Source organism: Scardinius erythrophthalmus (genome assembly GCF_964197995.2).
Source record: "Scardinius erythrophthalmus genome assembly, chromosome: 17".
Taxonomy (NCBI): Eukaryota; Metazoa; Chordata; class Actinopteri; order Cypriniformes; family Leuciscidae; genus Scardinius; species Scardinius erythrophthalmus.
This window is the reverse complement of record NC_138237.1, coordinates 14,144,992-14,156,009: the sequence shown is the minus strand read 5'-3', so window position 1 is coordinate 14,156,009 and position 11,018 is coordinate 14,144,992. Positions and strand designations below refer to the sequence as shown.

Sequence of the window (11,018 nt, the reverse complement as noted above, 5' to 3'; positions counted from 1 at the left end):
ATTCACCCTCAGGGATCAAATGTCTTTCCATGCTCAGAGATTCAAGATATTACAAATGCAGTTTATAAGAGATACATATAGGGTTGGGCAACGATTAATCGCGATTAATCGCATCCGAAATAAAAGTTTGTGTTTACATAATATGTGTGTGTACTGAGTATAATTATTTTGTATATATAAATACACACATATGTATGTGTATATTTAAGAAACATTTGCATGTATATACTGTAGATATATTTATACATCATTTATATTATATATGAATATTTTATTTATAAATACCAAATTTTTCTTAAATATACACATACAGTATATATATATAGTGTGTGTGTGTGTGTGTGTGTGTTAAATCTCGCTGACTTTAAACTTTTGAATGGTAAATATTCAGAAATGGCAACTATACATTTCTAAAGTTTTGGAGATACACTCAGCAGATAAAATCTCAAGCACTTTTATTAGGTTTGAACAGTATCTTGTTTAGAAAGGCCGTTTGGCATTATATAATTATATATAATTTGCATCATATATATAATTATATATACATATATATTCAAATTTAACAAAACACTAGAAAAAAAAAGATGCAAATTAAAAAATAAGCTTGTAAGACAATAATAATACCGAATTAAAAGCGGGGGGAAAACATCTAATACATTTCAAAATGGTCCCAGTACAGTTTAATATACAAGTATCTTAAAAAAAAGTGAGAAAGATAAAAATAAAATAAAGGCAACAGATAGGAATGAATTATAAATAACCTTACATTATGTACAGAGGGGTGCATAAAGAGGAAAGAAAAATCAGAAAGGGGAACGTTTTAGGATTCATGGAACGTAAACAGGCTGTGGTTTAAAATTTAGAATTGATCCAATCGAAGACAGAAAAGGTTCAGATAAAATCCTCAAAATGGGGTTTTTGGAGAGCAGAATCCTTTATTTTTCAGTCGTTTTCCTCATTCTTTCATTCTCTTATCTGAGCAGGCCATTTCAATGTCACATTCAACAGGAGAATGAAGTGAGCCTCCAGACACGTGGCTTCCCTTCTCGACCAGAAGATCTAGATTGCTCTCCATACATTAAGAGCTTAAGTTTTGAGGGATTTCAACCTGAAGTCTGGAGCTTCCTCCAGGAGGGGAAAATAAAAATGCATGAAAATCTGACACACCAAAAACACAGAAAAGCAACCAACCAGTAACAGTTTGGTTTCCATTACAGATTATCATACGCCATATGGGCCACAATGTCCGTCTGTGAGACTGGGAGAACACGGGCTACAAAAGAGCTGGCGGGAATAAGCTTGAAGCTACAGGAACGTGATGAGGCACTTTCCCACCTCTGAAGAAGGATCCTGCCCCTGAGAGGCTGCTATTGGCACAGTGTCTCATGTGGAAAAGGTTAGTGTGACTTTAAGCAAAAACGCAACAGTCGACTCACACAATATTCAAGCAAATCCATCAGCATTTCATGGAATATCAAGCCCGTAAGAAGCTGTACTAGAGATCCATAATTCTTTAATCCGTAACATTGTGGATCTGAAATAACAAAAACAGTTTCCATCGAGATCCCTGTTAATATGGAATGACTGATGGGCGTGTGATTTAGAGCGACACCCATTGGGTTTACATACATTTAGGAGCTAAAACATACATTTCATATAACTTATGTTTCCTGACACAAGGAAGTGTGGAACGAGGACTTAACCTACATAAAACATTCGCTTGAAAATAACTCTCTTTCCACTGACAATCAGCTTTACACGTTCAGCTTTAATCACATAACTAGTTCAAATGACCTAAATGTAAAAGACAATCATCCTACACTGACCTTATTTATACCATCTACCTGTTCTTTTTGCAAGAAGTTAAAATTACTCTACGGACTGAAAGCAACGTGTATCGATCTAACTGGCTCAGTGGAGCAGGAAAGGGCTCATTGACTTCTGCACAACGACCGAAGTCCTTTACATGGGCAGGAACAGATGATCAGGTGATCATGTGTCATTTTTTCTAGAACTTTCTGGATTAAATTTGCACCAGTACCTTGCAAGTAGACGGCCCGGCGGGATCATTTAACTTTGAAAGAAGGAAAAGGTAACTGCCTGTACATTACGAACCCTTATTGTCAAGTACAGTTGTTAAGGCCAATCAACAGACATCCAGGCAAGTAAACGCATCACTTCCTGGGTTACAATCGCAAACACAGAAGGTGCTTTTAGAAAAGAGGATGGGGGGGGGGGGTTATTGAATAAAACTTCAAGGCAAAGTAGGGACAAAAATGATGTGAAGAGTCCGTTAAGCTGTATTTCCTCTGATCTAAAAACTAAGGGTTTAGTTTTATCTGTCTTTTTAAGTTTCCTTTATCTTCCTCTACAAGGCAGAACACAAGTCGGGTCTGGCACGCAAAATTAACAAAACTGACACCACAAAGACACACTTGACAGTCTAAACATCTTACAATTCTAAGGGATGCCTTAGACACGCCCCCCAAAAAGGTTCCTGTTAAACACTCAAAATGTTATCCGTCACACTCCAGTGAACCCAATCAAAAAGCACAGTGAAGTATTTTCTGCGAACGCATGCGTTTACACTGGCTCCGCGATTGGTCGATTTTGCCGCATTGTGCGTTGCGTAGCTACAAGCAACAGCAAAGTGGGATTGAGCTGCCATTCAAATCGCTTTCAGTCACTCAACTGCAGAGAAAGAAGGAATTTTCTTGTAAAAACACCCAGTGAAAAAAAAGCACCCTCATCTTGCTACCGCTCTTTCGCGTCTGTCTCTATAGCGCCATCTTAAAATATTCATGTATGCATTTATATACCAGTAAACTATATTAAGGTCACTCTAAAAACCGCAACAAAACGGCTTCTAAAACCAAAAACAGACAAACAAAACAAAACAAAACCAAAAAAAAAAAAAAATTACAAGAGCATATTTACACTGAGAGAAATGGGTAAGGGCCTTATTAACAAGAGCAATATTACAAAATATTCAAGAAGGCATCTCTAATGGTGTTTTCTTTGTTTTTTGTTTTTCTTTCCAACTTCGGCAGCCAACGTGTTCTCGTGCTTGCCGGCCAAAGAATTTTTTGATTCCCTTTTGCTTTGCGCTGGCAGTACGTCTCATTGAGCTGTTTATGTGAAAGTGTGGACGTGAGTGCATGACTGGGAAAGTCTGTCCGATTTTCTGCAGGTGGACGTGGCTTTACTTAAAGTTGGCGTAGTCAGAGAAGGCATCAATGTATTCCTGGACCACTTTGTAGCAGAACTCATACTGCTCCTGTGGGGAAAAGCAGGGAAATATGAGTTGAGAGGGACTTGAGACGTTTGGATTAAAGAATTAGAATCAAAACCAGACAAAAAAAAGGGGTGTAGGAACTGTCTAAAAAACATCAGCATAGACCATGAATATTAATTAGGTGCTGTAATATTAGACCAATGGTCAGCTTGCAGTCCATTGGTGACGCAAGCGGTTGGCTGAGGCTTCTGCTCGATCTTAATAAAAAATATTTATAACAAAAATAATAATTTGTTCCAGTTAAATTCAGCAGGTCAACACCTGCAGCGTGAGTGGTGTGTTTTCTCACCAGTGTCTGCACCATGTGCGGTCTCTGTAGTCTTAAACTCTTCACTGTCTGAAAAACGTCCAGAATGCCCTCGGCCTTCACCCGCTCCAGGACCGTGCTCAGAGCACAGAATGTCCCTGTGCGCCCTGCGCCGGCACTGTTAACGCACAAAAATCAATTACACACAGCTCTGTGGACATCAATGAGTCCCTTTCTTACTTTCCTTTCCTTTCCTTAATTGTCTGACCCTGAAATCCCACTGGACACAGCAGTCTCTCCATCTCTGTTTCATCATTACCCGGCGCTTTGGACAGGTTTTTGTTAAGTCATACCAAGCGCCCATGGATGCCTTCCAGCATTACAAAACCACTAAACCTTACTTGAGCTGCCAAACCAGTGAGACCTGTTAAACTTGGCATTTGTGTCTAACCAAAAGTTCCTGTATCCACGCTAGAAAAATTATGGTTAGGTTGAATAACTATTTATGTAATAAGCCGAGTAGTGTACTGCTGTAACAACCACAAATCATGCATTTTTTCCTATTTTTTGTTTTAGGAGTTCCCTTTTGGAGGGCCACACACAGATGTTTTTTCAAGTTAAATATAGATTACCATTAGAAAGAAAGATAAAGAAATGAATACTTTTATTCAGCAAGGCTGCATTAAATTCAAAAGTGTCAGTTAAATACATTTATAATGATACAAAGGATTTCCATTTGAAATAAACACTGTTCTTTTGAACTTTCTATTCATCAAAAAGTCCTGACAAAAATGAATTATGATTGATCCATTGATAATTTCTTAAGCACCAAAATAGGCATAATAACTTGATTTTTGAAGTCAATGTGAGACACATGAGTAATGACTGATGAAAATTCAGCTTTGGCTTCACATGAATAAATTACATTTAAAAATAGAAATGAATTTAAATTGTAAAAATATAATGTATTAATATTTCACAATATTACGCTTTCTACTGTATTTTGACCAAATAAATGCAACCTTGGTGAGCATATACTGATACTTATTTAAAAAAAAATTACTGACCCCCAAATTTTGAAGGGTAGTTTACAATACAGCTGTCCAAAATTAACACACACAAAGCAGCAAACAAGAGTAAAAATAGGTTTTGCAAGTGGAATGTAGAATATTCCTCTCAAAAAGCCACCAAATTACAATCTGAATATATATGAAAATACAAGTATATTAATAGAAACAATACAAAATAAAGTGTAATGCTTCTGATTGGCCAGAAGAGAAGTGTGGCTTACCTGCAGTGCACAGTGATTGGGTGGTTTCCAGACTGCTGCTGCTGTTTCTGAACTGCGGCGATGATGTTGATCATGCCCTTCCCGTCGGAGGGGATGCCCACCTCTGGCCAGCCGTGGAAATGAAACTGCCTCACAGCGCGAGACTTATTTTCCTGCGGAGAGAAAGAAAACGGCAAACATTAAAATACAGAGATAAAATTAAAACACATACGTAAATCACAAATCATTTTTTGTTGCAAGAGATCCTCTGAAGTGAACTCACTCTGTTATTGGTGACGAGAAGGTCCCTGACAGTGTAGCTTTCACTTTCCTCCTCCCTCTTCAGCTCAATGGACATGTCCCCACAAACCATCACACCGTCACTCGACCAATACTGAGCACACTTCTCCTGCAGATAGTGGGGAAAAGAGATTTTTTTTGTTTTAATGCCCCACCAGGTGGGATGGAATATGTTTTTTCTAGCAATATGTTTCTGTTACTATCCCAATGTCCGGTTAAAGTGTAATTTTCCCTTAGGATCGCCCTTAGGTTTCCCTTAAACTTAACAGTGTTGCAGGACCTTAAGTGTTCAGGGCTGCAGCGCATCAAAAAGCTCTTCTGAAACAGCCTGAATCATATGGATTTTCTTTTATGTCTTTTAATGAATGGACAGAAATGAAGAGAGAATATTTAAAACACATTTATCTCTTTGAGTTTACGTGTCATCTGGTCCTTCTCTTTCATACTTGGTTTTCTTTTTTGTTTTCCTTATCCATGTTATATTGTTCTCTGTGAAAACTTACCGCTATCATACTGAGAAAGCAAGAGAGAACGGGAAAAAATAAAGGTGTGTGTTTGTGTGTGTAAAGTCAAAAGTGTGCATGGGTGGGGGATGAATGAAAAAAATCTGATTGGCTAGTTTAGTTTTGTTTAATTGACGCTTTTTCCACACACGGAAAATGACATTACAGATAGTTAATGTTTAAAACCAGGCACATAATGAGTAAACGCTCTCTAAAACAGCTATACGTAATTGAAACATTTGCAAAAAGGCATAATAGGAGTAGGGATGGAGAAATGAAGCCACTAAATACTTTTTAAAGCTTTTCTCTGTTTGTTTCGGGAAAAGATTCGAAGCATCGGGTGTTGAAAACAGTGTCATCTTGTGGCAGGTCAAATTTATAGCAACCATAATCCATTACACACAAATAAAAGCCTGACAACGCTAAATGTGTTTAGTTTTCTGATTATACAATTCACATATTAAAGTGTGTCAATAAATTAAATGTAACAACAACAATAATTACAACAATACTAATTTTAATACCAACAGTGTTGTTTGAGGCAAGTAAATTGTGCTCTAATTATTTTAAGTTTTTCATACTGTTTATATGGCAGAATATATAATGTAATATAGGCTATAGGTTTTTATATAAAAAAAATTTAGTGAATGGACTTGAACTTCCATAAACATGTAGAGTAGTGGTCTGAGTTCAAACATTCAACGCAAAGTGAAGCATTTACATGACTGGAAAGAAAGCGAGGCTTCGTTTGTTGTTGACCACGTTTCTCTAAAAATAATACGCGCTCCGGGACAAGGCCGCTCAGCAACTGGAGTAAAGTAAAAAACGTAGTTCTGTGTACCCTGAGATAAAATCCTGCAGGCGCCCCTGCAATAGAATTTTGCTATGGCAAATCCTGGGTCTCTGCACTTTACAGTTTTCCTTACCTAGGAGAAGTGGTTTAAGGGATTATATGCAACACACCCTTAAATCATTCCCTTAGGAGAGGGTTTAAGTGACACTTTTAAGGTGCTTTATGCAACCAGGCACAGATCTTTAACCACAAAAAGACACAAAGCTAGCATGATCACAGATGCTGCAAACAGAAAGTCAGGAAGCAGGTGATCTTACCTGTCCTCTCTCCTCCAACTCGGTCAGCATAACAATAGAGCAGCTCCTCCACTCCCAGATCATTCTCCAGAAGTCCTCGATGGTGTGCTGCAGGGGCCCCTGACATGCCATGTACGAGTCCTTTTGCCGATAACCCTGCATTCACACACACAAAGTATGTCTACTTCATGCACTTGTATACATTGGGCATTTTTCAAACTGTAATCATGGATACACACTACTGTTCAAAAGTTTGGGGTTGTAACATTTTAAAAGGTTTTTAAAGAATTATGCTCACCAAGGCTACAATTTATTTGATCAAATAACACAGCAAAACAGTAACATTGTGAAATATTTAATATTTAAATTTAACTTATTCCTGTAATGGCAAAAGCTGAATTTTCATCAGCCATTACAGACATCAGTCACATGATCCTTCAGAAATCATTCTAATATGCTGTTTTGGTGCTCAAGATCAATTATCAATGCTGAAAACAGTTTTTGTGGAAACCGTGACACATTTTTTAGATTATTCGATTAATAACGAAGTTCAAAAGAACAGCATTAATATTAAACAGAAATCGTATAAAACTTGATCAATTTTATGTGTTCTCGCTGAATAAAAGTATTAATTGTATTATTTTAAAAAGAAAAACCTTACTGACCCACATTTTTGAACAGTTGTTTATATAATTACTGTATTAACAGTACATTAAAAGCATTCATACACCACTGCATATTTTAGATCTCCAGCACTCTTTGGGTGGTACCAAGCAGATTTATTCATATTCATTTATTCATGGACACATACAGCAAGAAGGCACAATACTTTTGACAAAACAGGCTTTTGTTTGTTAGTATAGCAATCTTCCAGATTGCAATGCAACTTGGGTTTCCAATGTAGCAGCCCTGGTGATATGTTCCTCTGTTGATTACCTTGATTGAATGTTTCATTCAAACAAAAGAAAGAGGAAGTGAAGGGGATTTCAGCCAAAACAAAGTTGTCCCACTCTCACTGCAGATCTGCTATGGAGGGACGGACTTTTGAGGTCTGTCTCAAAACATACTGAATTGTCTTGCTCCCTACTGGCTGCTGTCTTCCTAATCATCATGGGACTTCATAAGTGATTGATTTGGAAAAGTCTACATTGGTAGCAATTCAGGACTCTCAGATTTCAATAAAGTTTTTATTACAGATACTTTTCAGTGTAGAGTTCAAATACATTTATTTATAATAAGTCTCTAGGCCTTGGAACAGAGCGATGGCCACCTTCCCAGGCTGCTTATCTCAGTATGGGCATCCAAATAACTTCATGACTAAAAAATGTTTCTAAACCACACCCAAAAAGAAAAAAAGCAGGCTGTGTGGTCTCTCAATAGAGCGTAGAATATTGTAGCATTACCTCCAGGGTTCACTGAGCGGTATTTCGGTTAGTTGGGAGTAAATGCTGGCTGAAGTCAGACGGGTTTTACTCACATCTATAAAAGAAGCGTTGATGTAGTCTGTGTTCTCCTCCCCTCGTTTTACAGGGATGATCACTCGGTTAAACTCATCTAGAAGAAACAGCAAAGGTTCAGAAACAAACACAGGAATGCACATACTGATGAATGGACACCTCAAATTCACTGCAAGTCGTTTTAGATAAAAGCAGCAGGCAAATGTATAACATGTAAAAGGATAAAAGTATAAAGATTAAGTATGATATAATTGGATAATATAAAGAAGTATAAACTAGGAAACTCCGAGGAGCAGAGAGCATGTTAGAAACAACTACACTACCATTAAAATGTTTAGGGTCAATAATATTTTTTTAATGTTTTGAAATGAGTCTCTTATGATCACCATGGCTGCATTTATTTGATCAGAAATACAGTAAAAAAAACAATAATAGTGTAAAATATTATTACAATTTAAAATAACTGTTTTCTATTTTAATATATTTTAAAATGTAATTTATTCCTGTGATGCAAAGCTGACTTTTCAGCATCATTACTTCAGTCTTCAATGTCACATGATACTTCAGAAATCATTCTAATATGCGGATTTGCTGTTCAAGAAACAATTCTGATTTATTATCAATGTTGAAAACAGCTGTGCAGCTTAATATTTTTGTGGAAGAGGCGATACTTTTTTTTAATGGTTCTTTGATAAATAGAAAGCTATTATAAAATATAAAAACATTATAAAATGTCTTAACTGTCACTTTTGATTTGAATGCATCCTTGCTGCATAAAAGTATTAATTTATTAATTAACTTATGAACGGTAGTGTATTTTCGAAGTTATTCTCCCAAATCACAGTCTGGTTATTAAACATGGATACACAACTCACATGGAATGATTTGCAAAACACGATTTTTCTTCATGTTGGCAGGCAGGTTCCCTGTTCTCATCTTGTCATTCTGGATTTTAATGGAGGTAAGCTTCTAAAAGAGAGAAGGAGAGATATAATAATAAATAAAACAGAAAATAAGAAAACATTTCAAAATGGTACCAGAACAGAACACAAGAAATAAATACAGAAAAAAAACAAACAGTTTGTGCCACCTTAAACTCCGCCTCCAGGCCTCCACAGCCAGCTCCAGGTAAAGGAGCGTAGAGTTTAGACAGGTGAGACTCCAGAGACGTCACCTCTAACTCTGTGTCCCCGTACAGGTAGTGCTCTAGCAAAGCTTGGAATATAAACACGTACTGCATCTGAAGGGAGAAGAAGAGGGTGGGAGATTAGTTTCCTGATACATTTCTTGAGGTTTTTTTTTTTTTTTTTTATGAGCTCACATCTGTCTGGACCATCTGACAGCGCTGGGCTCTGATCCGTGTGACAAACCCGAAGACGTCGACCTTTCTTTCTGCACCCATCATGTCCAGCATAGCGTCTATCACAATGAAGGTCCCCGTTCTGCCCACCCCCGCACTGAGATGAACAATTGAGAATCAGTTAATGAATGGACATTACATACCTTCAACAACAAAAAACACGCACAAAAAACCCAGCTCACATACATTACTGTTAGAAATTTGGGGTAAGTAAGATTTTTAAATGTTTTTGAAAGAAGTCTCTTATGCTATTTGATAAAAAATAGAGTAATAATGTGATTTATTATTACAATTTAAAATAACCGTTTTCTATTTTAATATATTTTAAAATGTAATTTATTCCTGTGATGACAAAGCTGAATTTTCAGCATCATTAGTCCACTCTTCAGTGTCACATGATCCTCCTAATATGAAGATTTGCTGCTCAAGAATCATTTCTCATTATTATCAATTTATAATGTCCTTGCAGAATAAAAGTATTAAATTATTTTGTAAAAATCTTACTGGCCTTAAGCTTTTAAGATAATGAAGCTCCTTACCTGCAGTGAACCACTATGGGTCCAGCATACTGTGGGTTGCAGTTCTTGACCTTTTTTAGGAACTTCAGCATGCCAATGGGAGTGAAAGGAACCCCGAAATCAGGCCAGCTGGTGAAGTGAAACTGTGTGACCAGCCTCTGGGGCTTCTTACCAGACACATCACCCACCTTAACACACAAAAGAGTTTTTCAATCTCATCATTCACCAAACAAAATCTCATCAATATTTCTTGTAATAACAGCTGTCTCTTTACAGGTTACAGTAATAGGCCTTTTTAAATATTATAATCTGATATCAAGGGGGCAAGGTGGCTCATGACCAAAATAACACTGATATATATATATATATATATTTTGGCGCTTTGTGAATTGGGGAAACTTATCTGTAACATTGGATGATTTAAAAAAAGAAACAATAACACTGATAAAATCAATAAAATACACAAATAAATAAATGGATAATTCAATTAAAGCTTTAAACCATTTATTGTGTTTGTTTTCTGTTCCTAATTTTGAAGTGCTGAAAGCTTTTTAATTCTCCCTCTATAATACATCTACAAAAACTTTTAAAATTTTTCCTACGCCATTTTGGTGTACACTTTTATCACTGTCCTAAATACTGTCACTACCATGACGCTGGCGTTTGGTCCATTTCTTTTTGTTTTTACTAATTCATACTTAACTGGCTGCTAGTAAAGTTGCTGTGGTAGTCTAAGGATGTTTACACTTGTAGTTTGGTTCTTTTGGTCCGGGCCAAAAAAGAAAATGATACATTTAGTCCCTTGTACTTAACTATGATGTGCAACACCCGTTCAGGAATCAGAAATGCTTGCACATTCCTTTTTTAGGGTCATATCTTGTAACATCACGTCCTCCTTTTGGCTCGTTTAGATGTCTTTGGTTTGTGTTGCGTTCGTATTTTAGTCGAACCGCACAACAGATCGGTTTGGAAGTGGACT

General features: G+C 36.7%; 1 protein-coding gene across 2 annotated transcripts in view; it reads right to left on the bottom strand.

The window, feature by feature from the left end:
• Positions 1–439: 439 nt before the first annotated feature.
• ptpra (protein tyrosine phosphatase receptor type A) overlaps positions 440–11,018 on the bottom strand; it is a 32,761-nt gene continuing 22,182 nt past the window's right edge. For both annotated transcript variants that reach the window (XM_081391245.1, XM_081391246.1), the window contains 10 exons: positions 10,061–10,227; positions 9,483–9,618; positions 9,252–9,401; positions 9,037–9,130; positions 8,182–8,258; positions 6,726–6,860; positions 5,096–5,221; positions 4,834–4,985; positions 3,585–3,720; positions 440–3,277 (listed from right to left, as the gene is read on the bottom strand). In XM_081391245.1, coding sequence (XP_081247371.1) covers positions 3,203–3,277; positions 3,585–3,720; positions 4,834–4,985; positions 5,096–5,221; positions 6,726–6,860; positions 8,182–8,258; positions 9,037–9,130; positions 9,252–9,401; positions 9,483–9,618; positions 10,061–10,227 — 1,248 coding nt within the window. In that variant the 3' untranslated portion in view covers positions 440–3,202. The remainder of the gene's footprint in view (positions 3,278–3,584; positions 3,721–4,833; positions 4,986–5,095; positions 5,222–6,725; positions 6,861–8,181; positions 8,259–9,036; positions 9,131–9,251; positions 9,402–9,482; positions 9,619–10,060; positions 10,228–11,018) is intronic.